The 27283-nt window shown below is 61.2% G+C and overlaps 3 protein-coding genes across 3 annotated transcripts; 2 read left to right on the forward strand and 1 right to left on the reverse strand.

Moving 5' to 3' along the window:
• Window positions 1-1809: 1809 nt before the first annotated feature.
• THEMIS2 (thymocyte selection associated family member 2) lies at window positions 1810-9165 on the forward strand. The gene is made up of 5 exons (XM_075438020.1): window positions 1810-1968; window positions 5132-5272; window positions 5357-5557; window positions 6088-7203; window positions 7877-9165. Exons 1-5 carry the CDS (start codon window positions 1875-1877, stop codon window positions 7969-7971), a joined length of 1647 nt encoding a protein of 548 aa, XP_075294135.1. The 5' UTR covers window positions 1810-1874; the 3' UTR covers window positions 7972-9165.
• A 1121-nt stretch (window positions 9166-10286) lies between these two features.
• RPA2 (replication protein A2) lies at window positions 10287-15895 on the reverse strand. Its single transcript, XM_075438101.1, has 9 exons — window positions 15709-15895; window positions 15400-15512; window positions 15204-15305; window positions 15010-15123; window positions 13659-13733; window positions 12907-13020; window positions 12501-12611; window positions 12224-12318; window positions 10287-11143 (listed from the first exon to the last, which is right to left on the reverse strand). Exons 1-9 carry the CDS (start codon window positions 15893-15895, stop codon window positions 11059-11061), a joined length of 996 nt encoding a protein of 331 aa, XP_075294216.1. The 3' UTR covers window positions 10287-11058.
• Window positions 15896-16004: 109 nt separating this feature from the next.
• Window positions 16005-23390, forward strand: SMPDL3B (sphingomyelin phosphodiesterase acid like 3B). The gene is made up of 8 exons (XM_075438138.1): window positions 16005-16109; window positions 16209-16422; window positions 18231-18328; window positions 18856-18999; window positions 19561-19727; window positions 19875-20055; window positions 20473-20606; window positions 21604-23390. The coding sequence occupies exons 1-8, from the start codon at window positions 16058-16060 to the stop codon at window positions 21997-21999; spliced, it is 1386 nt and encodes a 461-aa protein (XP_075294253.1). The 5' UTR covers window positions 16005-16057; the 3' UTR covers window positions 22000-23390.
• The last annotated feature ends 3893 nt before the right edge of the window (window positions 23391-27283 follow it).

Consider the following 27283-nt stretch of genomic DNA (forward strand, 5'->3'; position numbering starts at 1 on the left):
CATGGCTGGCAGATCAAGGGAAGCTATCCCTGCCATGAGTAATGGACCCAGTGTTGGACCCCGAGTTCAACAAGAGGGATGTGGAGGAGTGACCACCAAAGGGCGACCAAGATGGTCATTGGGCTGGGCACACAACCTGCGAGGAGTGTTTACCGGAGCTGGGCTGGTTTTGTCTGGTGAAGAGGAGGAGAAGGGTCAGCTAACAGCAGTCTGCAGCCGCTTGAAGGACAATTTTGCTCATAATGGAGCCAAATTCTTCCCAGCAATGGCAGACATGATAGTGAGGGCCGATGGCCACATCTACAACTTGGGAGAAGCAGGGTGGGCATTAGGAAGGCATCTTCTCTGGGAGGGTGGTGCAGCTCTTGACAGAGCTCCATCCTTGTAGGCTGTCAAGACCTTGACATGTCTGACTTGCTCTGCTGCCAAGGACAGTCCAGCTCCAAGTGTCAGTTTGACCTAAAGTCCTCTACACGTCCCCGCTGCTGTGACACCCTGCGTGGCATGGCGAAACTGCTTCGCGCGGGAGGAATCTTGATGAGCCAGCACTCTCTGTCCCTCTGATTGCTTCATCCGCTGCTGAGTGAAGGAGACACAAATTCACATTCAGTGCCGCTGACCTCAGCAGCTGGAGTCAAAGCAGAAAGACCTTTTTTTCTGCATCATCTACTTAAAAAAACCTTTCTCCAAGGTTCATTTCTACATCAAGTCCCATTCTGCTGGTGTTCCTAGCCTGCAGCTTCAGTTTGATTCGTAGGGCCAGTTAAAGGAAAATCATTACAAAGATGAAGCTCGTCAGGAGCGGCAGCTCTCAGGACTCCGTTTCCACCTTGGGGCTGGCAGCCACGGGGACCGTGCTCGGCTGCTTTGGGGAAGGACGGGGCCGTCTCTGCAGGAGGGTGAGGCGGGTGCTGCTGCCTGCGCCGGGGGCCGGCGAGTTTGGCTCTGCCTTTCCCACGGCTGCCGCTGCCACTGGACACGCAGTCCGGACCCCCAGCTGCCCTCTCCTCCGCACACTGAACGCAGCTGGGGATGAGCGGGGTCTGAGAGCCGAGGGGAGCGGGGTGGAGGTGCCTGCATGTCTGTGAGGGGTGGGGACTGCCTGGACACAGCCCTTGGCTTTCCCCAGCGTGGTCCACCCAGACCTGCCCTCTGGTCCACACACCATCACTCTGCCTGGTCCCACACAGAGCGTGGGGTTGGAAGGGACCTCTGGGTCCCCCAGCCCAACCCCCTGCCCAAGCAGGGTCACCCAGAGCAGGCTGCACAGCACCGCGGCCAGGCGGGGCTGGAATATCTCCAGAGAAGGAGACTCCACAGCCTCCCTGGGCAGCCTGGGCCAGGGCTCCATCACCCTCAGAGGGAAGAAGTTCTTCCTCGGGTTCAGCTGGAGCTTCCTGTGCTCCAGTTTGTGCCCGTTGCCCCTTGTCCTGTCGCTGGGCACCACTGGAAAGAGTCTGGCCCCGTCCTCCTGACCCCCACCCTGCAGATATTTATCAGCATAGGGCAGGGTGGTTCATGGGAGGTGTGAGATGGGGACAGCCCAGGTGGGAGCATCGGTCTGGGTGGGACAGCACCACGGCAGAGCTGGGGGGGGTCCAGGCCTTCAGCCACCCTCAGCACCACCCTCTGGTTCCCACCAGAGCCAGGACCAGGGGCCACCAAGCAGTGTGGGTGCTGGGGGCCGGGAGGAGGGTTGTCCCGGCAGCAGGTCAATCTGTGCACGCTGGAGAGCTGCGAGCAGCGTGGGTCTATGGCCAGAGGGAGAAGTTCCTGCTGCTAGAAGCAGAAGTGAAAGGTAGGCAGAAGTGAAAGCAGAGCCCCGAGCTGCTTCCCACACAGTTCCTTGCCCCGGAGCACCCAGCAGCACGGCCATGGAGCCCCTCTCCTTCCAGGAATACATCCGCTCCCTGGACCCCGCCACCCTGCCCCGCATCCTCCGGATTTGCTCCGGTGTCTACTTCCAAGGTGAGTGCTGGGTGCCCGCTGCCTGCCCAGGGTGCCCCAAGGCTGTGCCACCTCCCCCCCTGTGCAGCCCTTCTCCCGCCCTGGTCCCCTGCCGCCGGGGTGGCCGTGCCCGGGGGGAGGCACAGGTCCTTGTGCCACCCCCAGACACCGGTGCCTAAGGCACAGCTGCTCGCCGAAACCCTTCCCTCCGAGCCCCGGTGCCCACCCAGCAGAGTGCCCCAGTGCCTTCGGTGGGACACCGAGAACCAGCCAAGGGGCTCCACTGCGTGCACAGTCCCGGGCAGGGAATCACGATGGGCGGTGGGTGCGGGCGGTGGGTCTGGAGGGGACGGAGCCGTACGCTCAGCAGCCAGGGGAAGGTGGGACGGCGTCGCTCCCGGCCCCGGCGCAAGGAGTCCAGCAAGGGCGCAGAGAGCAGCCTGGTCTGAGCTCTCCGCTTCGTCCTGGGCCATGTCCCTGGAGACATCTTAGGTCAAGGAGAAGCCTTGACCAGCCTGGCTTCCTCAGCTGGTGGCAGTGTTGGTGGTGAAACGGAGCCAGGAATTAGCAAATGCTTCTCCTGGATTGCTGGGGCTCCCAAACAAGCTGGGAATGCACAGCAGGACCCCGGCAACAGCGGTGTGGCCGTTACCGTCAGGGCTTGCAGGGTTTGTGGCACTTGTGCAGGCTGCACTGACTTTTGAAGAGTAGGAGAAGCGGGGGGAGGTTCTCAGTGCTTCTCTGTAGCTCAGCTGGGGTGGGTGTTTAGCTTCCCCAAAGACTTCTGGCAGCCTTGATAACATCTTAATATTTGCTAAACGAGTGAAAACGCCCCAGTTCCAACAGCAGCAGTCAATTTGTTTAGCAGTCGCTGGTCGTCGTGGCGAGGTAGCTGATGCTTTCTGCTTTGCATAGCAAGGGGCTTGTCATGAGTTCGTCTCAGGGAGGGGAGAAGCTTGGGGCTGCACAGGAGGTTTGGCAGCAGCTCGATGGATGCAGAGATTTAAGGGCAGAAGGGGCATTGCGCGTGCTGGAGGGCATCGTGACCTGGTAGCGCAGCCTGAGGAGCTCCTGCTCCAGGAAAGGCACAGCTTCCCCGTCCCTTTGCAGCATGGTCAGGCACTGAATCTTGAATCTTTCCTGCGACGTTCCTTGTCTGAGTTACTTCGGTTCAGCCTCCAGCCATTCCCGTTGTGCTCTTCTGCGCTGCTTTTCTCTTCTGTTACGACTCCCGCACAGTTCCCCGCACTGGAAGCTTTCCAGGCCGTGGGCTGTACAAGCTTCCAGGTACTCCTGATTCCTTAGGAAGAAGCATCAGTCCAGCAAAGACCCCTCAGCCAGCCTCCTGGCTGGGAATTCCCTTGGCTGCTGGTGGACGGTGCTGGACCTCACAGAGGGATCAGAGTGCCCTGGGATCAGTCAGTGTTGCACCCTGCAGATCTGCCGTCCTGCACCCGTGATGTTTCTTGAACGCTTCTGGATTTCCTGCCATTACTGACGATCTCCTTACTTCTAGATTTTTGTTAGCAAAAATTCTGGTGGGTCCCCAAGATGCTGAACAAAACTGCTGCTGCTCTCAGCCCCTTCCGGGCGCCTGTCCCAGCCGCGCGCTCCTCGGCTCCTCTGCGCCCTTGGTCCTGTTCTGTGTCACAGAGCTGCTCTGGCGCGGTGCTGCGGCGGCGACGAGCAGAGCCTTGGGGTCCTGCGCAGGGCACCCACAGCCACGCGCGTCTGCGCCTCGCTGCCAGCCGACGGGCCCAGCCCCGCCACGCGTGCGTGGAGTTCGCCGGGTCTCTGCACCCAGGGTGCGAGGCTTCGCTGTGCTCGGGGCAGCGCAGCCCGGCCGGGGGCTTCCTCCCTTTGCAGACCGTGCCCTGGGTGCTGTCACAGCGTGACAGGGCGCGGGGGGGCTGCAGGAGGCGGACTGGGGCTTGCACAACATGCGATACTTTACGAAACTTCCTAGCTGTCATCCACCTGTTCCCAGGCTCAGCTTCACCCCCGGTTCTCTCCCTCCTCCCCCCGAGCGGCGCAGGGGGACGGGGAATGGGGGCTGCGGTCAGTCCATCGCACGCTGTCTCGGCCGCTCCTCCCTCCTCGCTCCCTTCCCCGGCTCCAGCGTGGGGTCCCTCCCGCCGCAGGCAGTTCACGAATCACTCCAGCCTGGGTCCTTCCCCCCGGGTGCAGACCCCAGAACAGGCTGCTCCAGCGTGGGTCCCCATGGGGTCACCAGCCCTGCCAGCAGCCCTGCTCCGGCGTGGGCTCCTCTCTCCACGGGTCCACAGGTCTGGGCGGGAGCCTGCTCCAGCGCGGGGCTCCCCACGGGGTCACAGCTTCCTTCAGGCATCCCCCTGCTCCGGCGTGGGGTCCCTTCCACGGGCTGCAGGTGGAGATCTGCTCCACCGTGGACCTCCGTGGGCTGCAGGGACATCCTGCCTCACCGTGGTCTGCTCCACAGCTGCGGGGGAAAATCTCTGCTCTGGCACCTGGAGCATCTCCTGCCCTCCTTCTGCACTGACCTGGTGTCTGCAGAGTTGTTCCTCTCACATCATCTCACTCCTCTCTCTTCACTGCTGTTCCACAGCAGGTTTTTCCCCTTCTTAAACGCGTTATCCCAGAGGTGCTACCACCGTTGCTGATGGGCTCGGCCTTGGCCAGCAGCGGGTCCATCTCGGAGCCGGCTGGCCCTGGCTCTGTCAGACACGGGGGAAGCTTCTCGCAGCTTCTCACAGAAGCCACCCCTGCAGCCCCCGGCCACCAAAACCTTGCCACGCAAACCCACAGCAACGTCCCTCAGCAGGTTCAGCCCCGGGCAGGCTTTGGCTTTCCTCACCCCACCGCTGCCTGCTGGGCCGTGTCTCTGTGCTCGTCCCGGGCCCCTGCTCTGCCCCTCCCTCCCATGTTTGAGCAAAGCCCCCCTGTGTGGTAGGGGCAGCTCTCAGAGGGCCGTGAGGTGCCCAGAGGAGCTGTGGCTGCCCCCTCCCTGGCAGTGTCCAAGGCCAGGTTGGACGGGACTGGGAGCACCCTGGGCTGGGGGCAGGGGTCCCTGCAGGGGACATGCCCGTGGCAGGGGGGTTGGACCAGGTGATATGTGCAGGTCCTTTCCCACCCAAACCACTCTGCGGTTCTGTGAAATGCTGGTGGAGCCATTTTCCTTGAGGCAATCTCCCTCCTCGCCCCGCAGGGTCCGTGTACGAGGTCTCGGGCAACGAGTGCTGCTTGTCGACGGGCGACCTGCTGAAAGTTGTGGCCGTGGCGCTGCAGAAGGTGACATGCGAGGACACAGAGACAGGGCAGACGACGGAACTGCCACCGACGTTTAAGGGTGAGCGTGGCTGCCCTGCCCCAGCCCGCATCCCGCGGGGCAGAGCCTCGCAGCCCCCGTGGGCTCAGCGTCGTCGTCCCACAGGTCTTTTTCAGGCTGCCCCAGACCCGGGGGTGTACGCCACACCGCGGGGTCCCCGGCGGGAGGGCGGCGGGCAGCGGGGCCTGACGCTGCTCCAGGCGCTGGGGCGGTGGGACGGGAGCCCACAGCCCCTGATGTGCCCCGCCATCGGCCCCCGCGCCCTGCTCCTGCACCCCATCTACGAGGTGCACGCCGCCATGCAGCGTGAGTCCGGACGGGCCGGTGGGCTGCGGGGCATCGGGGGTGCGGGGGGCTGCGGGGGGCTGCGGGGTGCTGGGGGTCAGGGCAGGGTGCTGGGGGTTGTGGGGTGCTGGGGGGTCGGAGGTGCAGGGAGTTGCGGGGTGCTGGGGGGTCGCGGCAGGGGCGCAGGGGGTTGAGGGGTGCTGGGGGGTCGGGGGCATGGGGGGTTGCGGGGTGCTGGGGGTTGGGGGCGTGGGGGGGTTGCGGGGTGCTGGGGGTCAGGGGCGTGGGGGGTCGGGGCAGGGTGCTGGGGGGTTGTGGGGTGCCAGGGGGGTTGCAGGGTGCTGGGGGTCGGGGCGCGGTGCTGGGGGGCTGCGGGGTGCTGGGGGTCGGGATGGGGATGTTGCAGGGTTGGGGGCTGGCCCGGTTCGGCACCGGGACCCCGACGCGCGCGGTGTGGGTGGGTGAGGTGGGGGGAGGTGAGGCGGGGGTCTGCCCCACACGGGCCCAGGGAGGGGCTGAGCGCCGGGGCCAGGACAGCTCTGCCCCCGCAGTGCGCCGGGACGTGGTGAAGATCCCCTCCACGCTGGAGGTGGACGTGGAGGACGTCACGGAGGAGGCGCAGGACGTGCGCTTCGCCCGGCCGCTGCTGCTGAGCGAGCTGCTGGGGATGGCGGAGGCGCTGCCGGCCCAGGCCGAGATCCTGGAGGGCCCGGCCGGCCCCGCCATCTTCGAGAGCGCCTGGGTGCCGCGGCTGCGGCGAGGGCAGCGGCTGCAGCTCCACGGCTGCTCCCGTGCCTGGCGGGTCCTGGCCTCGGCGCCCAGCGGCGGCCGCCATTTCCTCCTCTCCAGCGCCTACGAGGGCCGGTTCCGCCGGCGGCCGCGGCAGTTCGCGGGGGTGCGGGAGCTGGCGGCCGGCCTGCAGCCGGGGCAACGGCTGCGCGTGGTGGTGACGCGGGACTGCGAGGGCCGCGGCGACGACGTCCCCCCGCTCGGCGTGGGCGACCGGCTGGAGGCCCGGGGGCTGCGGGGCGACGGCTCCAGCGCCCGGCTGCTCTGCCACCGCCGCGGCGAGGAGGAGGAGGGCGAGGAGGAGGAAGGCGAGGAGCTGCTGCTGCCGCTGCACCTGGGGGGTGGCTTCGTGGAGGAGGCGCGCGGTGGGAAGAAGTGCGGGCTGGCGGAGCTGCTGCAGCAGCGGGCGCTGCCCTGCGAGGTGCGGGTGGTGGCCCCGGACCCGGCGCTGGAGCGGGACGCGCTGGGCGCGCTGCCCGCCCTGCGGCTGGAGGCCCGCCTGGAGCAGCCCTTCCTGCTGGGCAGCTTCCGCGAGGAGCCGGAGGAGGCCTTCGAGATCCCGCCGCGCTGGATGGACTTCTCCGTCCTGCTGAGCGAGGGGCCCGTGCGCCCCGCCGCCCCCCGCGCCCGCCGCTCCCGCGTGGAGGAGCTGACCGAGGCCTTCTACTACCGGCTGCTGGCCCAGCTGCCCCGCGCCTCGGCCCCGCCGCCCCCGCGGCCCCCCAGGCCGGCGCAGGCAGCCTCGCACCCCGGGGCAAGGCGACCCGCGGCCCCCGGCTCCCCGCCCAGGAGCGCCCGCTCGGCTCCTCCGCTGCCGCCGCTCCCGGCCCCGCGGCAGCCCGGCACCCCCAGGCAGCGGGGACCCCCCCGGGATGCAGGTGAGGCCCCCGGTCCCTCGGTGGGGCTGAGCCCGGGGTCGCTGCCGTGGCGGGAGGGCAGGGCCCTGCAGCGGCGTTGGGGCGTCGCGCTGAACCGGGGGTGCTGCCGGGTCGTCCCGGTGGGGACCCGGGGCGGGGACACCCGCATCCCCACTGTGCCTGGGCCCCTGCTTGTCCCACGGGCAAGGGGGGACCCGTGGGCGACTGCCCCGGCCTCGGTTCCCACGAGTTGAGGGGACCCGCAGGGATGCCCCATCCCCTCATCCCATGTGGGGAACCCATGGGGCGTCTGCCCCATCCCCTTGGGGACAGTCACGGGGGGGCCACCTCAGCTCCGATCCCACATGGGGACCGTGGCACCTGGGGAAGCAAGGCTTGACCTCACGGGCGATGAACACCGCCGACAAACCCTCAGCCCCCGTCCGCCATGGAACGCCTTCCCCTCCCTGGCTCGCGGGACCTGTGGCCCCAAGGGCTGGTGTCTGCGGTGGCCGAGCAGCTGCCACCACACCACGAGAGGCCCCTGCTCCCCCCACATCCTCCATCCCCGCCGTGTGCGGGCGCAGCTCGAGGCGGGAAGGTGGGGAGGGCAGGCCGGGGCGTCCCCCGCGGGGTTTCGGCCGCAGTCCGTGCTGCGGCGTGTCTGCAGGCTGTGCTCTCTTTTCCCTTCCAGGCACCGAGAGCGACAGCCCTGAACACGATTACGAAAGTGTTGATGACGGCATTCAAAAGACAGTTCACAAAACGCAGACAATTTTTCCTTTCTAGTCCTCTAGTTTCTGGACACCACCCAGCCTCCAAACACTCTGAGCCCTCACCCGCCGTCAGTTACTCACAGAGGCTAAACCCAGCCCGAGGGATCCACAGCACAACCTCCAGCTGCCTCCCGCCGGCAGAAAGGTGCCCGCTTTCCCCACAGGCAGGCAGCCCGTATGCCCCGGGCACGGAATAAATCCGCTGTTGTGCTGGAAGCTCCAGCTGAACCCGAGGAAGAACTTCTTCCCTCTGAGGGTGCCGGAGCCCTGGCCCAGGCTGCCCAGGGAGGCTGTGGAGTCTCCTTCTCTGGAGATATTCCAGCCCCGCCTGGCCGCGGTGCTGTGCCCCCTGCTCTGGGTGACCCTGCTTGGGCAGGGGGTTGGGCTGGGTGACCCACAGAGGGCCCTGCCAGCCCCGACCATCCTGTCATTCTGTGACCCTCCGCCAGCACAAGACCAGCACACGGCTGGGCGGCCACTGCGATGCCACCACGCTGCCAGCCCAGGCCCTGGGACACAGAGCTCGCTGCTCCGCTGCAGTGCCACGGCGTCGGGGCTGGGGTTACAGATGCTTCCAGACAGAGATGCTTTGGGGCCAGCACCTCCAGACACCGTTTGGCGCGCGGGGTGGGACAGGGTTAGGAGGAGATGTGACGAGGTGCAAGCGCTGCCCAGCTGGGGCTCAAACCACCGAGTGACACATTTGTACAACTGCACGTCAGAAATCCGCTGTCACAAGGCAGAAGCCGCACTTTCATAAAGTGCAGACAAACTCACTTCTCACTCTGGCCGAATTTCCCACCAAGGTTGTAGAAACACTGTAAAAACATGGTGGCTTTGGGTTTTGCTGGCTTTCTCACCTGTTTTTAACTGCACTCACAACTGGAAGCAGCGTCCGTCCTAGGCCTCCGCAGTCCCCTCCCGCCTGTCACCGTGCTCGTCATGCGCTTGCAGTCTTGGTGCCTACAAAGGCTCCTGCTGCACTCGTGGCACTGGAGGCAAAAAATGACCTGAAAGCCAAACAAGGACCAAATTTCAAACTCTCCTTTTACTGGAAGTTTGGCAAAGCCCCTGGGAAGTGGCAAAGACCTCACAGTCCTGACGTGCATTAAGGGAAAAGATCTGACGAGGGGAGAGCTTTACACCGAGAGCAAGCAGGCATTTCACTCCTGCGTCACGCACCGCGCTCCTCGTCTTTCAAAGCAGGCCCAGAAAATAAATGTTAAATTTCATTTAAGATCAAATTGATTGGGTTTTGTTTTTCCCCTCTCCGAGTGAAGAGCAGCTTGGGCTCAGTTTTTGGGTCGTGTCACTCCTCACTCCTAGGGCAGAGCCCCAGCGCTGCAGAGAGGATCGCGTTAACACCGCTGCCTGGAGCCCCAGCTTGGGCTTGGGCTGGTTTCCCTCTCTGGCTCTGCAAAAGGGAAGCGACCGGGCTTTTGGCTTCGAGACCCACCAGGCTCCGTCCGCTGACGTTCACCTGCGACACAGCCGCTGCACAAGGCAGCCCCGAGAGCGCGCCGTGGGCCAGAGCTGAGCCTCTGAGCCCGGCAGGACGCGTGGGTTTGCCCCGGGATTAACACCAGAAGGAGATGCCGTGGGTCCAGCAGCCGGCCCCAGATGTGCGCAGAGGGAGGAACCACTTCTTCGAAGCCGGGTCGCTTCACCAGTCCCAGGTGACAAAGCCCCCCGGCTCGCAGCTCCCGCAGCACCCGGAGCCGAGCAGCCCCAGCTGTCGCTGCTCCCCCAGCAGCCCCCCACGCTCCGCAGGCAGCGACCGCGGGGCAGCTCAGCGCGGCACGGCAGACCGGGCTCCCACCCCGCAGGCAGCCAGCGCGTTCCGGTGTCTTGGCGCTCCACGTTTCAGCAAGGCATTGCCCACTATAGCCGTGGCTCCTCTTGCGAGCACAGCTACGCTCCTCTGCGGGTCGTGGTGAAAAACAGTCCTGGCTATTCGTGAACTCCTGAAACGCTGCCGTTAACCGACGCGAAGCCATGCCCAGAAGGCAGTTTGTAACTCTGCATTATACCCACCACGACCAAGAGGACAGAGCCACGCCGAAGCAGTGGCCCTCGGCACGCTGCCTCCCTGAACAGGGCAGCACTGGGCAGAGAAACAGGAGATGCAAACCTGTGACCTCCACCCCAGCACATCACCAACACCAACCCTGCTGTTTCCTGACTTAGGGGGGACTCTGTTATGCTTTGAAAATAGTTTAAAAAAGAAAAACGTGTACTACACGATCTAATTCATCTGAGCTTCGGCTGCAGAACTTCGGTGGCAGAAAGGATCCTGGCTATATTTGGAACATGGATACAACGTGGAGCTTTCTTCAGCACAACGATTATTTAATTTCTTAGTGTCCAGACCTTCACTTCAGTTGGACCTTTTAAAGCAATTTACTTCAAAAGCTAAGGAAAAAAAATAACGCTAGTTAAAGAAACCCTGAAAGCAGGGGCTGTGCTCCGAGCCCCACGGCCGGGTTGTGTCAGCGCAGATGGTCGTCACCTCCTCCAGGGACGACGAGAAGCCGCCAGAACCACGCGCACATCCAAGCCTACCCAAGTTAAAGTTTAATTGGAAACATTCGAAAGCTCTAGTAACAAGATCACCTCATAGTACAAATATAGATTGAAATGCATAAACTAAACCAATTAAAAATCTACTCATGATTACTGTACATTAGTGGAATATTACTCCTGACTACCCACTTGGAGAATGACCTGGAATGAAAGCTGAGTTAGGAGAAAGAGCTCTAGAAACAAAAGACAGTCTGCCCAGGACAAGATTATTCTTCTCTCTCCCACAGGCGTCCTCTGCGGAGACAAACACAAACTGAGGGCTCTGAAGCTTTGAGGAGTTCAGTCTTCCACGTCCCGTTACGCTTCCAGTCACACGGTCACAGCATAAACTGGAGCCCAGTTACCAGAATCCTCTACGTTCCGTTTGTCCTCGAATTGCCAGGAGGCACTCGCAGAGTAACTGGGACTTTCACAGGCTAGAGAGGGCAGGGATCCCCTTCCACGGCGCAAAGCTCGGCAGGAGAACTTGATACACGGACAAGCATTTGCTTAGAACTAAATCCAGCTGGCAGTAACTTCACTCAGCATCCGTCGACTTATAGTGATCATCATCCACAGTGGAGTAGATGTGTCCCTCACTGCTGAGGAATTCAACTGCTTGCCTTTGAAGGAAAAAAAAATAAAAAAATAAAAAAGAGGGAATTGCTAACGAGCTCCTATTAACGGCTTTCTCTCAGGAATTTCCCACTTAAGGGCCCCATCCCTACTGCTCCCCTCTGGCACCAGCCAAGGGGGCTCTCGGGGGCTGTGTCCTGTGAGCAGCTGAAGTGCTGCTCCACGGCGCGGCGGGGAGGGAAAGCTCCCCAAAGCAGTGGCAATACGCTCCCCGGCAGCTCCGACTGCGCCTGCCGCAGACGGGAAGGCCACCGCTCTGGGACTTCCCACGTACCAGCAGGACCTAGGGCTCTGCTTCACAGGGGCAGAACACGCGACGATAAGGGACGGTAATTACTGGCTTTAGGCTCCACCGTTCTTCTAAGTCTCAGGGAGGAGAAGCGGTAAGAGGCAGCGAAGGAGCGGAGACCAGAAACGGTCTACGCCCAAGTTTTCATCGGTGTGCAGAGAGCAGGAGAAAATACTGCGGCGGCCCTGCACCGCTCCCAGGTACCTATCGCTTTGCTACCGAGTTGCTGAGCAGCTTGTTTGGAGCAGAGGGCGCGAGGGATTTTATCACCCCTTCCATCACCCCTACTGCATCGTACTGGGAACGTCTGAAATCCAGTCCCTTCGGCACTTACAGGGGCCTACGGGACAGATGGGGACAATCTTTTAAGCAAGGCCTGTAACAACAGGACAAGGAGCAATGGCTTTAAATTAAGGGAGGGGAGATCTAGACTGGATAGAAGGAAGAAATTTTTTAGCATGGGGGTGGTGAAACCCTGGCACAGGCTGCCCAGAGAGGCAGTGGAGGCCCCACCCCTGGAAACACTCCAGGCCAGGCTGGACGGGCTCCAAGCACCCTGGTCTGGCTGCAGATGTCCCTGCTCACTGCAGGGGGGTTGGGCTGGATGCCCTCTGAAGGTCCCCTCCCACCCAACCCATTCTACGATTCTATAAATTACCAGTGCTGTTTCACAAGTAAGGATCTAGGCTTGCCCACTGTTTTCCTCTCTGCCTCCTTTTACCAGCCTCCAGGAAGCACTGCCTGGTTCCCAGCACACCCTGCGTTTCTTCGCACTTACTTGATTGTTGACATGCTCATATTGTGGAGCTGAAGCTTCAGCTCTTGCAGACTCATCCCTTCTGGGACAGGGCAGTTTTTAATCAAGTTCAGCACCTGGAAAAGCGTGAACCACCATCAGCACGCGGCGAAGCTTCCCCACCACCGACAGACAGCAAGGCTGAGGCAGAACTATCTGTCCCCAAAGAGGAACGGAGCTTGCACGTCTTCGCCCTGCCCCGGGCCGCAGCAGCCTCTGCTGCGCCTGCTGCGCTCCCGGAGAAGCTGCCTGCACCCACCTGACTCTGATGCGCTGTGAGTCCGTTCACGGGCAGGCTGCCTCCCCCTCCGTAGCCCCCCATGTCGCCGATCCCAGCGGAGGAGAACGACTGAGGCACTCTTGACGCTGACTGCAGTGAGGAGAGGAAAATCGCTGCGGTTACGCAGGCTGCCACGAGCCCGCGGCATTAAAGACTCAGTGTTACTTCAGAGAAACAGTACTTAAAAACAGAGTCCTAAAAGAAACCGCTGGAAACGGACTGCAACGCAACCTCTCTCCAAGGAAACCAGGACTGCTGTCACACCTCCACTGCAGCCCCCCAACAGCTTCACGTTTTCCAGCCCCACAGCCTGCGTACAATTCCCACAGAAGATGAGAGAGAACCAGGAAGCACCAAGACAGAATCAGGACTTTCGAATACGTACCATAAGATTTTTTCTGAGGATCATGTGCGCGTTGACAATCTCTAGTATGTGTGTGGTGAACTCATTCATATTTTCCAGAGGCATGATCTTAAAGGCCACCAAGCTTTTCTTATTCTTTCAGAGAAATAAAAGAAAAAGCGCGTCACAGAACACGCTTACCAGCCAACCCAAGCACCCTCCCCAGCGACAGGGACGGCAGCGGGCAGGGAGCTCGTCCGCACGCAACCAGCCCAAAATCTTCCAACTTACTTTTTCATACGTGATTTTGCAAGACAATGCAGACAGGGTAGCTTCCCTCTCTAACCAGCTGGTGATTTGCTGCACTTTGCTTTAACGCACCGTTATTTGAATATTTATTCATAAATTTAGTTAGAATATTTAGTTACGAGGCCACCCCATCACACAATATGCTACAAGTGTCCCCATTAACCAGAACATGGTCTGAGCTCTGCAGTGCAAACACCCCAGAACCTGGTGGCCAGCACTCTGCTCCGCTGGGAACAACACACTGGTGCAGAGCGGTGCTCTGAACGGGCCCTCTGTCCTCTGCATTGAGCAACAATTAAAGTGTTACTGAGCACACCCTTGGCAAAATACATCCAAGGATTTGTCCACAGGAAGGGATGAGCAAAGACCACGACTGTGGGGATGTTCCAAGGGAGCCCACTAACGCCGTGCCAGACCACCCCTCCTTCACGGCACTGCTCCAGCCTCGGCACTTGAGGAGTCAGAGAGGGGCACCACGGTCTCACCTGGAAAGAACGGAGGTGACCAGCTACTTTTACGTAAGTTCCTGGAGGTACCACAACATTCTCGCCACCTGCCTCCTAGCAGAGAGGAAAAGGAGAAAGGAAGGTTTTGCTGACCCACATCTCCATTTCTCAGTTATCACAATAAATGACTTAGGAAAGGAGGCTTATCTCCAGCAAACACAAATGGCACGCGTTCCTACGTCCAGCAAGAGCAGCTGGGTAGACATAACCGTAAACAGAAAACAAGAGAAAAAAAATATTTGCTTATTTGAACATACTGTACACTTGACAGCAGTCAGAGCCAGCTGTCTGCTCTGCTGTCTCTGTCTACCTCGGAGAGATTTTCACAGAGCAACAAAAGTAAAGATCCCTCTAACAGTAAAAAAGCAGGTGTCCAACTACATACCTTGGCTAAGGGAATGGAAGCAGTCCAGAACCTTTTCTGAAGTTACGATAAACTTGCAGTTAAGCCAGCTGAATGTCTGCCTAACTACTCTCCAAATATTGTTCAGCTAAACTCAACTGTTCGCCTTCAAATGCACGTTACCGTAATGTGGGCTAGCTGTAAAGGCCTGCTATACCAGCAGTGAGAATTATCAGCACTGCGGGAGGCATGCACCAGGACACAAGACGATAGTCATCAGCACACAGCTTTGCCTCGGTCACTGAGCCGCACACGAAGGTCTCCGTTTGCTCCCTCTCCTCCTAAGAGGAGGCTGAGGGGGGGCCTTATCGCTCTCTACAGCGACCTGCAAGGAGGTCGTAGTGAGGTGGGTGTTGGTCTCCTCTCCCAAGTAACCAGCAATAAGACAAGAGACAATGGCCTCAGGCTGCGTCAGGGGAGGTTCAGATTGGATATTAGGAAAAATTTCTTTACTGAAGGAGTGGTCAGGCATTGGACCAGGCTGCCCAGGGCAGTGGTGGAGTCCCCATCCTGCAGGGGTTTAAAAAGCGTGTGGATGTGCCACTTTGGGACAGGGTTTAGCAGGTGTGGTGGTGTTGGTGGGATGGTTGGACTCGATGATCTTAGAGGGCTTTTCCAACCTATGATTCTATGAGCGTCCACTGTTCACGTGGTTCAGCTGCGGCGTCACAGTCAAGCTTCAGCAGCTAAACTCAAGAAAAAGTATTCAAAGGGATTGGCTGTAGAACCACGTATGAATTACAAAACAGGAGAAGAGTCGCGCACAGCACCAGGGATGGCTGCTACAGCAGCATCTCCCTCGGCTTCCAGAGGCACGTTATTCCTAAACCCCTCCTCAGAACTGCCACACCTTTTTGGGAAGCTCTCCCTCTTCACCGCTCCCGAAAGCTCTGGAAGCAGCAGGTTCGCAAGGAATCTGGCGCTTACGTCCGTATCGACCCACTGCCTGACGTCCATCGGGGCTGCCGTCATGTCGTCCACCTTGTAGAGAATGTTCGTCGGCGCCTTCTCGGCGTGCCGGATGATCCCCATGATGGTGACCTGCGCGGGCGGGCGGCGGGACCAGGTTAGCGGGGGGCCCGCCGGCCCGCTCCCCCCGCAGCCCTCCCGCCGGCGCCCACCTGCGAGATCTCCACGTCGCGGATCCGGAAGGTCTCGTCCACCAGCTCGGCCGCCAGCAGCTGCGACACGGTGCAGGGCACGATGTTCTGCGAGCGGAGCCTCTGCAAGGGCCGCCGGGGCCGTCAGGGCCGCCGGGACAGCCCCCCCCTCCCCGCCGCGGCCCAGCGCCCCGCCGCGGCCCCGCTCCCGGCCTACCTGCTTCTTCTCCGCCTGCGTACCGCCGGGGGAGCCGAAGCCGCCCGGGGACTGCGTGTAGCCGCCCGCCGGCACCGAGGCGCCCACCGCGCCGTACCCGCCATCGAAGGTGCCTGAGTGGGGGAGGGAGAGCCCGTGAGGCGGTGGCGGGGACGCGCCCGCCCTCCCTCCCTGCCGCCGCCATCACGGGGCGCGGCGGCGGCCCCAGGATCCCCCCCGTCCCGTCGCCAGCGGCGCCGAGCGCCCCGCGCCGCCCCTCGGCCCCTGCCCCGGCCCCGGCCCGCCCGGCCCCGCCGCCCCGGCCCGCACCGTGCCCGCTCCACATGGCGGCGGCCGAACGACGGGCTCCGGCCGGCCCGCGCGCACCGCCCCGCCTCGCGCCGCCGGTCTCTGCCCAATCCGCGAGCGCCGCTCCGCCGGCCGGCGGCCAATCGAGACCTTTCGTCTTCCGGATCCTTCCAATAGGGGGAGAGCGCGAGGAGGCGGACGGCGCCATTTTGAGTGCGGGCGCTGCCCGGCGGCGCTGAGGTGAGGGAGGCGAGGCGGAGGGAGGCGAGGCGGGGCGGGGCGGGGCGAGGCGAGGCGGGGCCCGGCCCGGCCCGGCCCGGCCCGGCCCCTTACGGCACGGCACGCTCCGCTCCGGCAGCCGCCGCTGGCCATGCCGCCCGCCGCGCTCCTCCTGCTGTGCCCGCTGGCCGCGGCCCTGTCAGGTAAGGGGCCGCAGCGCGCCCCGCTCCCCGGTCGGGCGGGGGCCCCAGCCGGGCTGCGCCCCCCGCCCCGCTGAGCCCCGGCTCTCCCGGCGGGCGCAGGGCGCTTCTGGCACCTCACCGACCTCCACTGGGACCCCGGCTACGAGGCGGCGGCGGCGAGCGGGCGGCTGTGCCCCTCGGGGGGCTCCCGGGCCGGGGCCGCCGCCGGGCCCTGGGGCAGCTACCTCTGCGACGCGCCCTGGCGCCTGCTCGCCTCGGCCGCCCGCGCCATGGCGAGCCGCCTGCCGCGGCCGGACTTCGTGCTCTGGACCGGGTGAGGACGGGGCCGGGGGCCGCGGGGCGGGGCGGGCGGCTGCATAGCCGCGGGGGGAGCGCCCGTCGCGGGGGCTGTGCCGGGCCCGGGGGGTCCCTGCGCGGGGTCCCTGTTGGGGAGGGGGGAGGTGGGGAGGTGCCTCGCGATGCAAAATGGAGGCGTGGGGGAGAGCGTGATGGCAACGGGGCCTCCCGACCCCGGGCAGAGGATCCAGCGAGCCCCGGCAGCGAGGGGAGGAGAGGATCTGTTCTCTGCCCTTCACAGAATCCCAGCAGGGCAGGGGCTGGCAGGGCCCTCTGTGGGTCACCCAGCCCAGCCCCCTGCCCAAGCAGGGTCACCCAGAGCAGGCTGCACAGCACCGTGTCCAGGCGGGGCTGGAATATCTCCAGAGAAGGAGACTCCACAGCCTCCCTGGGCAGCCTGGGCCAGGGCTCCGTCACCCTCAGAGGGAAGAAGTTCTTCCTCGGGTTCAGCTGGAGCTTCCTCTGCTTCAGTTTGTGCCCGTTGCCCCTTGTCCTGTCGCTGGGCACCACTGGAAAGAGTCTGGCCCCGTCCTCCTGACCCCCACCCTGCAGATATTTAGAGGCATTTCTAAGGTCCCCTCTCAGCCTTCTCTTCTCCAGGCTGAACAAGCCCAGCTCCCTCAGCCTTTCCTCGGAGGAGAGATGCTCCAGTCCCCTTCCTTCACTCTGTCATTGTGGCCAGCCCCGCCTGGCTCCACCTGGGCTCTGAGTGCCAGCAGCGCTGGGGGATGGGACACGCCCGTTCGGTCGGTGCACCGGGCCCTGTCTGCGAGAGGCGGTGGGACGGGAGCGTTGCTCAGCACTCTGACAGCGTTTTCCTTCACGCTGTGGAGAGGCACCTGGGAGACTGCTCTCAGAAAGGGGCTGTTCTGCTTTAGGAGTATGAGGAACCTCCCCAAATGGAGCATGTTTTCTCCTAGTGTGGTCTCCAGAAGCAGCTACCCTACTCCACAGGAGTCCTCAGTACCACTTACAGGCAGGAAAAGCTTCATTTTGCATGATTATTGTGAGCGTCCGTGTCCCCTTGTAGTGTCTGCATTCCTTCTGACAGCGCAACATCGTCCTGCAATCCGCTGTAACCCCCAGTCCTCGTTCGCAGAGCTGTTGCCTGGCCCCACATTTTCACTTTCTGTCTCTGCGGATGAGTGTTCCTACTTACAAGTAGTTACTGGTCCTTACGACTATATGTCGGTGTTTTTTTTCCTCCAAGTTATTTCTCCCAGTTCTATGATATAATTTGGAATTATGATCTTCCTCTTCGATATTGACAGCCCAGCATCATCTGCAAATGCCATACACGTGTTAGTGAAAGCAAAGGAGCGTGTGCCTGCGGCGCTTTTGGAGGCAGAGCTCGATGATCGCTGCCTTACTGAGGGCACTGCTTTGCTTCATTTTGATGAGAGTCGTTATCCTGCTGCTCAGACAGCTTTGCTGCACTGCTGCCAACCAGATGTTGACCTGACAGTGCAAAACGCTCTCACTTGCAGTATTTCCAGTCAGCTTTAGTGTCTGTTAAACGCACTGAGGCCAAGGGAGCCTCCACTCCATATGCTTGTGTGTAGGCTTTTCAAGATAAAGTGGAGTCTGTTGTCACTTTGGGCAATCCCCTGAAACTCCTGCAGTGCCTTGCCAGTCAACATAGCGCTGGTTCCTGCCCCCAGAAGCCTCCACTTTGTTTTCTAGGAGGCAGAAAGAGGAGTAAGACGCTTCCTCTGCCTTGCTCATCACTTTAAGCGTATGCCACGTTAGTTACAGACAGTGACTGTGCTGCTTTGGTTTTTCTAGAGATGACACCCCGCACGTCCCCGATGAGGATCTTGGAGAAGAAAAGGTTCTGCACATCATAGGAAATCTGACTTCTCTGATAAAAGAGACATTTCCAGGTAGGAGCTGCAGGGATGTGAAGGGGAGAGGGGCACAGAGTCCCACGGGAAGAGCTTACCAGGGTGGAGACACCACAGAATTGGGAAGGGGAAAGGCGTGGAAGCGCTGTGGTTGTTAGGACCTGTTTGTCCTCCTCCTGTACGTGTGAGGCGTGTCTGAATTGAGGCATCTGATGTGTCCTCATTGTTTTGGGTTAGCTCGGAAAAGAGGAAAATAAACCTTTCTGTAATTAGTCATTAAGACAGAAAAGGCTGCAAGATTTCCTTCCACGTCAGCAGTGGGGGTAGGAGCGTTGTTGATGGTGAAAGCTCACCGACTCATCTTAAAGCCGTGGCTCTGGGGTGTTTTGTCCCGAGGAGGGATGGTCTTTGCAGCGTTGCAGCCCCATCGCCGTGGGTGGTGGGCTTTGCAAGGCTCTCAAGCCGTGCTGTTCTTTCTGAGTCTGTGAGTGCCTCAGGGAGCTTTGGTGCTGAGGAACTCCGACGCAAGCGTGGATTCCCCTGGGCCTCCTTTCCTCTGTCTCTAGATACTAAGGTCTACGCGGCAATGGGCAATCATGACTTCCACCCCAAGAATCAGTTTCCAGGGAAGGAGCACAGGATCTACGAGCGAACAGCTGAGCTGTGGCGTCCCTGGCTGAATGATGCTTCTGTTCCTCTTTTCAGAGCAGGTGTGGCACTGCCGGCTCACGTTGGCAGCACTCTGGGGAGATGGGGGTGGTTAGGAGAATACCATGAGTGGTTTTCCCTGCGTCTATGCTCAGAGCAACAGTATTTGTAGAGTATTTGCAGAGGAAGGGTCTGATTTAATGCTGATTTCTGGCACCGCATTCTCCCACTTGCAAGAAAAGACATTTCTTTATGCTTTAGTCTCTCCTGCTTTCCTCGAGTTACTGGAAAGTATCCCTACAGGGAATGAGGAGTAGTGAGCTTCAGTGGGAGAAAAAAGGTCTTTTAAGAAAGCTGCCCAGCTCGTGGTGCTGCATGCTGTCCCCAGGCAGGGTCTCCCCTCGCCTTCAAGGCGTAAGCACAACGGGAGGTACGCGGGGAGAAGAGTCGCTCAAATCCCCGTCCTGGCGCGGCCCGAGCGCTGCTGGCACCTTGTCCAGACAGCGACTCTGCTGTGGCAGTTGCCAAGGAGAGCTGGGAGGGATGAACACGATGGGATCTGGGGTCACGGCAACCCGTTTGACCAGACCTCCAGCTCTTTCCCTGCTGGTTGCGTTTTTCAGGAGCTTTCTACAGCGAGAAGCTGCCCAGCACAAGCGGGCGAATGGTTGTCCTCAATACCAATCTGTACTACGACCAGAACGCCGAGACGGCTGGTGAGGAAGATCCTGGAGGGCAGTTCCAGTGGCTGGAAGAAACGCTGACCAATGCCTCTCGAGCAGATGAAATGGTATTAAAAGAAATGAATAAACAAAATTTGTAGAGGGCTTCTCCCAGCCTGGAAGCTCTTCTCGCTCCCGCTCTCCCCTCTATGCAGTCACAGCAAGTCTGAGGGACGCGTGGGCTTTGCGCTCCCTGCAGCTCTTTGCTTTTGTAGGTCTACATCGTGGGACACATCCCTCCGGGCTTCTTCGAGAAGAAGCGAGGCAAGCCCTGGTTCCGGAGTGGCTTTAATGAACGATACTTGAGAATCGTGCAGAAGCACCACAGAGTGATTGCTGCCCAGTTTTTTGGGCACCATCACACGGACAGCTTTCGAATGTTTTACAGTGACACAGGTACCAGTTCTGGCCACCCGACCGTTTGCATGACTGCTCTGCCAGCCCCCATAAAATCACTGTCAATGAGATTTTTTCAGTAGCTGTTAGGTGAATGCAGCTGAGAAATTGGAAAAGGCTTGTGAAATGTTTGCTCAAGAGACATCAGTGGCTGTGATCTCCATCCCCAGCCTGTAGCCCAGCCCACCGGCCTGTTTGCATCCAGTTTCATCATTTCCCCTCAGCCCCTTGCAGCTCCTTGCCTGCATCCTGTCGACGGCTTCTGGCCGTTCGCTGGGGCACGAGGGAGCAGTTACGAATATATGCACTGGGGTTACGAGTCGTAACGAGAGTGCTCTGGGTCTCCTTTGCTGAGCGTGGTTCTCGTGATCCAAGCCGGGGCCTCCCATTCATGGGTTGCTTTGCCTTTCTGTTAAGGTTCTCCAATCAATGTCATGTTCCTGGCCCCGGGAGTGACTCCCTGGAAAACAACGTTACCTGGAGTGGTCAATGGAGCCAACAACCCCGGGATTCGGGTGATCGAGTACGATCCGGACACCCTTCGAGTGCTGGTAGGGGGTCCCCGTGTGCGGCACACTGCTGTTTTAGAAGGGTGTTTTCGTTCCTCCATGCAACAGGCAGGACCGCAGGAGCCAAGCGGCTGCGTAGTGGAGAGCCTAAACCAAGACATTTCGGGCTCCGGTCTGGCACAGAGGTTCAGTGGGAGCCTGAGAGTGAAGGCAAGGGACGGCCGTCAGCTGGCCCAGGCCGCCTGCTGGGGTGAGCTCCCCAGGGCCGTGCAGGACAGGCGCCGTCGTGTTCCTCGTGCCTTCAGCTACTCTCCTTTGACACTGGCTTTACTCCCCAGGTAGCGTGGATTGCAGAACTTCCCGCTGGGGACTGACAAATTTGTCAAAGCCCCTCCGAGAACTTTCAGCCATCTAGAGAATGATTTGGGTCCGCCCTGCTGGCTAAATTGATTCGTTTGCAATGGATCTGAGTTGAGGTGAATTACAGGGGTGGCTTCTGTTCCCTCTGCCTTACTGGCGAAGACGTCGAGGATGGGCTGTTTGAGCCTTTCTTTGCAATGGATAAAGCAGCTCTGTAGATGCTCTGTTTGCATGTTTATAGCATGAGAAATGAGTGCTAAAATAACTTCACTCAGTAAGTGATACCGCTCCAGCCCTTGCTTCTGCCAGGGGACAGTGTTGATAGTGAAGAACAGAGTGATTCTGAAGCAGGCCAAGCTCAAAATTCCTGTTAGGAGATGAAAGTCAAGCAGGGAAAAGCCAGCCCTTCATCCCTTACGAAACAGGATGCTTCTGTGGCGAGTGCTGGAGGCTCCCACCGCGGGTGCATGTCCCCAGGCTCACATCCCGGTAGAAGGCACCTGCTGGGAGCGGCTCAGCCCTTGCTGGGCAGGGCCGTGCGCTGCCTGCGCTGAAGACACGTGTCGGGTGCTGCGTGCCGGTGGCGGGGAGCAGGGGCTGACCGCGGCCCCGCCAAACACTGCACGCAAGGGCTGACCATTTCCTGATTCGCCCTCGCGTTGGTCTTCTCTCCCTGCAGGACATGGTGACTTACTACTTGAACCTAACTCGTGCCAACATGGTGGCCTCGGCAGGAACGGAGGAGGTCCCGGCGTGGGAGGAGGAGTACAGGCTGACGGACGCCTTCCAGGTCCCCGACGGCTCTGCGCCCTCCATGCAGGTGGTGCTGGAGAGGATATCGACGGAGCCGCGCTACCTGCAGCGGTACTACGAGTTCAACTCCGTCAGCTACGACCTCACCCCGTGCGAGGAGGCCTGCCGCGTCGATCATGTTTGTGCCATCAGGGAAGTCGATTTTACGAAATACAATCGGTGTGTTAAAGCCCGCAGCCCTGCCTCCGCCATCAGCAGTGTTTGCTTTTTGTTTTTCTGCTTGCTCTTAGGACTTCTCGGTCCCCAGCAAGCGCTGTCATGATGGAGAGCAAGGGAACGTGAAGAGAGCACAAGTTCACAATGCACATGGATCAGCAATTGTGAATGATTTTGGCATTGAGAACTTGCTTGGACACCAAGACAAAATCAGTGGCTTCTACTAAAAGCTCAGTGGCGTTGATCGGAAATCCTCTAAAAAAGCTTGATGTATCGGGGAAGGGCAGTGATTGCTACAAAGTCTTTTTGTGCCAGGTTGGCTGGCGTCGGGGAGCCTGTCTCCCTTGCGCTCTGACTTCTGAGGTGGTCTCACTGTTGTGGGTTTGCATGGCAAGGTTTTGGTAGCCGGGGGTCTATAAGGGGGTGGCTTCTGTGAGAAGCTGCGAGAAGCTTCCCCCGTGTCTGACAGAGCCAGGGCCAGCCGGCTCCGAGATGGACCCGCTGCTGGCCAAGGCCAAGCCCATCAGCAATGGTGGCAGCACCTCTGGGATAACGCGTTTAAGAAGGGGAAAAACCTGCTGTGGAACAGCAGTGAAGAGAGAGGAGTGAGATGATGTGAGAGGAACAACTCTGTAGACACCAGGTCAGTGCAGAAGGAGGGCAGGAGATGCTCCAGGTGCCAGAGCAGAGATTTTCCCCCGCAGCTGTGGAGCAGACCACGGTGAGGCAGGATGTCCCTGCAGCCCATGGAGGTCCACGGTGGAGCAGATCTCCACCTGCAGCCCGTGGAAGGGACCCCACGCCGGAGCAGGGGGATGCCTGAAGGAAGCTGTGACCCCGTGGGGAGCCCCGCGCTGGAGCAGGCTCCCGCCCGGACCTGTGGACCCGTGGAGAGAGGAGCCCACGCCGGAGCAGGGCTGCTGGCAGGGCTGGTGACCCCGTGGGGACCCACGCTGGAGCAGCCTGTTCTGGGGTCTGCACCCGGGGGGAAGGACCCAGGCTGGAGTGATTCGTGAACTGCCTGCGGCGGGAGGGACCCCACGCTGGAGCCGGGGAAGGGAGCGAGGAGGGAGGAGCGGCCGAGACAGCGTGCGATGGACTGACCGCAGCCCCCATTCCCCGTCCCCCTGCGCCGCTCGGGGGGAGGAGGGAGAGAACCGGGGGTGAAGTTCTGAGGAGACTGACGACACGGACTGCGATGTCCAAATCAAAGACCCTTTATTTATCAGAAAGCTGCGTTTTATACCCTTGCAAAGCTGTCCACGCGCTCCGACCCAAATGCTTACTGGTTAACAGACATTGTTTGCGCGCCTGTTCCAAACATTCAGTTGGGTGGCTTAGCTGTGCACGATTTCTCCTTCGTTTGCTCTGGGAGTTCTGCCAAAGTCCTCTGTTGCACCTGATAACGTCCTCATTTTAGTCTTGTTCAGAAGCTCTCAAGGACATCCCGACCTTCGTTGATACAGAATGTTCCCACAAAGTTCAGCCTGGGAAGAAGGGGGGGGTGGGGTTGGGGAAGGTGTTTGTAAGATTTGGTTTTATTTCTCATTATCCTACTCTGATTTGATTGGTGATGAATTAAACCAATTTCCCCAAGTCAAATCTGTTTTGCCCATGACGATAGCTGCTGACTGATCTCTCCCCGTCCTTATCTCTACCCCTGAGGCTTTCGTCACAGCTCCTCTCCCCTGTCCAGCTGAGGAGGGGAGTGATGGAGTGGCTTTGGGGGGCACCTGGCACTCACCCAGCCCAAACCGTAACATTCACGAAGCGATGACAACCAGGCCTCCCCGGAGACCCCAGCTTACCGTGGGTGCAAGCTGTGAGCTGCCACATGCTCCCAGGAGGCTGCTGCCAGGCGGGTTCCTCCTGTGGGCTCACGCTCTGCTTCCAGAAACACCCCGCAACGGTGACTCAGAAGGTCTTGTTTTGGTGGCCTTGTACCGCAGCAGCCTTGCCTTTGGCTCGTGAGCAACGCCAGGTCGGACTGGTTCTTCCTTTAGTGGTGCGTGAATGTCAGCGAGCTTGGGCCGTGACTTTTCACAGAATCCCATCATGGCAGGGGCTGGCAGGGCCCTCTGTGGGTCCCCCAGCCCAACCCCCTGCCCAAGCAGGGTCACCCAGAGCAGGCTGCACAGCACCGCGGCCAGGCGGGGCTGGAATATCTCCAGAGAAGGAGACTCCACAGCCTCCCTGGGCAGCCTGGGCCAGGGCTCCGTCACCCTCAGAGGGAAGAAGTTCTTCCTCGGGTTCAGCTGGAGCTTCCTCTGCTTCAGTTTGTGCCCGTTGCCCCTTGTCCTGTCGCTGGGCACCACTGCAAAGAGTCTGGCCCCGTCCTCCTGACCCCCACCCTGCAGATATTTAGAGGCATTTCGAAGGTCCCCTCTCAGCCTTCTCTTCTCCAGGCTGAACAAGCCCAGCTCCCTCAGCCTCTCCTCGTAGGAGAGATGCTCCAGTCCCCTCCTCATCCTCGTAGCCCTCCGCTGGACTCTCTCCAGTAGCTCCTCATCTTTCTTGAACTGGGGAGCCCAGCACTGGACACAGCACTGCAGATGGGGCCTCAGCAGGGCAGAGCAGAGGGGGAGGAGAACCTCCCTCGCCCTGCTGCCCACACTCCTCCTCATGCACCCCAGGAGACCATTGGCCTTCTTGGCACCCAGGGCACGCTGCTGGCTCATGGTCACCCTGTCGTCCCCCAGCACTCCCAGTCCCTCTCCGCAGAGCTGCTCTCCAGCAGGTCAGCCCCAGCCTGTACTGGTGCCTGGGGTTGTTCCTCCCCAGGTGCAGGACCCTGCACTTGCCCTTGTTGAACCTCATCAGGTTCCTCTCTGCCCAACTCTCCAGCCTGTCCAGGTCTCGCTGAATGGCAGCACAGCCTGCCGGTGTGTCCACCACTCCTCCCAGTTTGGTGTCATCAGAAAACTTGCTGAGGGTCCACTCTAACTCTTCATCCAGGTCATTGATGAAAAAGTTAAACAAGACTGGGCCAAGTACTGACCCCTGAGGGACACCACTAGTTACAGGCCTCCAACCAGACTCAGCGCCGCTGATGACAGCCCTCTGAGCTCTGCCATTCAGCCAGTTCTCAATCCACCTCACCGACCACTCATCCAGGCCACACTTCCTGAGCTTCCCTAGGAGGATATTATGGGAGACAGTGTCGAGAGCCTTGCTGAAGTCGAGGTGGACGACATCCACTGCTCTCCCCTCATCTACCCAGCCAGTCATGTCATCGTAGAAAGCTATCAGATTGGTCAGGCACGATTTCCCCTTGGTGAATCCATGCTGACTACTCCTGATAATCTTTTCTTCCACTTGCTTGATGATGACCTCTAGAATGAGCTGCTCCATCATCTTTCCTGGGATGGAGGTGAGGCTGACCGGCCTGTAGTTCCCTGGGTCCTCCTTCTTGCCCTTTTTGAAGATTGGAGTGACATTGGCCTTTCTCCAGTCCTTGGGCACCTCTCCTGTCCTCCAGGACCTCTCAAAGATGATCGAGAGTGGCTCAGCAATGACATCCGCCAGCTCCCTCAGCACTCGTGGGTGCATTCCATTGGGGCCCATGGATTTGTGGGCGTCCAGATCGCTTAAGTGATCCTTCACACAGTCCTCCTGGACCAAGGGAGGACCATCCTCTCTGTGGGCTTCCTCTCTGACCTCCGGGGCCTGGGATTCCTGAGGGCCGGCCTTGGCACTGAAGACTGAAGACTTTCACACATCAGCGCCCAAGGTGAGGTAAGAAGCAAGGGGTAAGAAGCGTGATGATTCTTCTCATGTTTTAAATCCCCCCCAGCTGCTGAGCGTGAAGAGCTCTTCCCTGCTGCGCTCCCTCGACTCACGGCCGCTGCGCGTCTGCCTTCAGGCGGGCCTGGCGAGCCGGCCCCGGCCGCTTCCCCGTCCGGAGCCGGTGAACGGGGTGGCCATCCGCCGGCCGGGGCCGGTGGCTCCCCCGAGCCCCCCGAGGGACCGGGCCCCTGGGAGAGGGGCGGGCGCGCCAGCTGCGGGGCGGGGAGATGCAGCAGCAGCCTCGGTGCTGTCGAGGCTCTGCCTGCAGCTCTTGGGGCTCGGAACCCGCAGCTGAGCACAGCCTGGGCGGGCACCAGACCCCGCAGCGCCCGCAGCGCCCGGCCCGCCCTTCTGCTCGGCAGGGCCCGAGGCGGGAAGCGGCTTCGGGATGCGGCGGGGCGGGGCGGGAGGGGAGGCGTGGCCAGGGGGCGGGGCGTGACAGGCCGTCCGGGGAGGCGTGGCCGGCGGCGTGGGGGGCGAGGACGGGAAGTGGGGCGTGGCCGCCGGGGCGGGAAGGCGTGGTCGGCGCTTCGGGGGCGTGGTCGGGAAGGGGGCGGGGAGGCGTGGCCAGGGGGTGGGGGCGTGACTGACCTTTCGGATAGGTGCGACCGGCGGGATGGGGAGGCGTGGCCAGTGGGCGGGGCGTGGCCATCCGCCCGGGGAGGCGCGGCCGGCGGCGCGGAAGGCGAGGACGGGAAGCGGGGCGGGGCCTGGAAGCAGGGAGGCGTGGTCAGCGTTGTGGGGTCGTGACTGACCGCCCGAGGAGGCGTGGTCAGCTTTGCGGGGGTGGGGCCGGGAAGCGGGGCGGGGCCGGCGGGCTATATTCGACACTGCGGGGGGGCGTGGTTGGCGGCGTGGGGAGGCGTGGCCTTCCTCCCGGGGAGGCGTGTCCGCCCTGCGGGGGGGCGTGGCCTCGGAGCGGGGCGCGCCCGCGGGTGCCGGCGGATGGCGCGGCGCTTCGGGCCGCTGCAGCTGGGTCTGGCGGCGGCGGGGACGGCGGCCGCGGCCCTGGACCTGGGGTCGGACGGGTGGCTGGCGGCTGGGTACGCCCGGGCAGGGCAGCCCGGCTGGGCAGCGCTGGTGCTGGGGCTGCTGGCCGGCTCCTCGCTCGCCACGCAGGCCTGCAGCTGGCTCTGGATCCGCTCCGACCCGCCCGCCCTCCGACCCGCCGTGCCGCCGTGGCTGCTGGCCGCGCTGCATCTCCTCCAGCTCGGCTTCCTCTTCAGGTACCGTGACCTCCGGGAGTCCCCTCCAGCTACCGCTCTGCCCAGGGGGGACCCTCGGGCATCCGGACGCCCGGGGACGGGGGGGAACCGGATGCCCGAGGGTCCCCCCTGGGCAGAGCGTGGAGCGAGCCGGAACCGTGTTGGTGAGGTTTCCCACCTTCGCTCCGTCTCCCATCGCTGTCACGACACCTCCTGCCAAACCAAGGCCAGGTGCCGGGGCGGTGAACGCCCAAAATCTTTGTCTCTGGGCTCTCCCGGCTGTTTGGGGAAGTTCCGCTTTCCCCGGGCTGGAGGGGTAAGAAATCATCCGTCGGCTTTTACCGAGGGCGATGTTCGATTTCACGCTTGAGCTTCACTCAACAGCTTGGGCGTCGCGTG

Source organism: Opisthocomus hoazin, chromosome 17, assembly GCF_030867145.1.
Source record: "Opisthocomus hoazin isolate bOpiHoa1 chromosome 17, bOpiHoa1.hap1, whole genome shotgun sequence".
NCBI lineage: Eukaryota > Metazoa > Chordata > Aves > Opisthocomiformes > Opisthocomidae > Opisthocomus > Opisthocomus hoazin.

Excerpts from the sequence above, each read along its gene's own strand:
- THEMIS2 (XM_075438020.1), top strand. The coding sequence starts at position 1,875 with ATGGAGCCCCTCTCCTTCCAGGAATACATCCGCTCCCTGGACCCCGCC. Across the intron at positions 5,273-5,356 it reads ACTGCCACCGACGTTTAAGG|GTCTTTTTCAGGCTGCCCCA; the intron begins GTGAGCGTGGCT and ends GTCGTCCCACAG. Across the intron at positions 7,204-7,876 it reads GGGACCCCCCCGGGATGCAG|GCACCGAGAGCGACAGCCCT; the intron begins GTGAGGCCCCCG and ends TTTCCCTTCCAG.
- SMPDL3B (XM_075438138.1), top strand. The coding sequence starts at position 16,058 with ATGCCGCCCGCCGCGCTCCTCCTGCTGTGCCCGCTGGCCGCGGCCCTG. Across the intron at positions 19,000-19,560 it reads TGTTCCTCTTTTCAGAGCAG|GAGCTTTCTACAGCGAGAAG; the intron begins GTGTGGCACTGC and ends TGCGTTTTTCAG. Across the intron at positions 19,728-19,874 it reads CCTCTCGAGCAGATGAAATG|GTCTACATCGTGGGACACAT; the intron begins GTATTAAAAGAA and ends TTGCTTTTGTAG.
- RPA2 (XM_075438101.1), bottom strand. The coding sequence starts at position 15,895 with ATGGCGCCGTCCGCCTCCTCGCGCTCTCCCCCTATTGGAAGGATCCGG. Across the intron at positions 15,513-15,708 it reads CGCCATGTGGAGCGGGCACG|GCACCTTCGATGGCGGGTAC; the intron begins GTGCGGGCCGGG and ends TCCCCCACTCAG. Across the intron at positions 15,306-15,399 it reads CGCAGGCGGAGAAGAAGCAG|AGGCTCCGCTCGCAGAACAT; the intron begins GTAGGCCGGGAG and ends CGGCCCTTGCAG.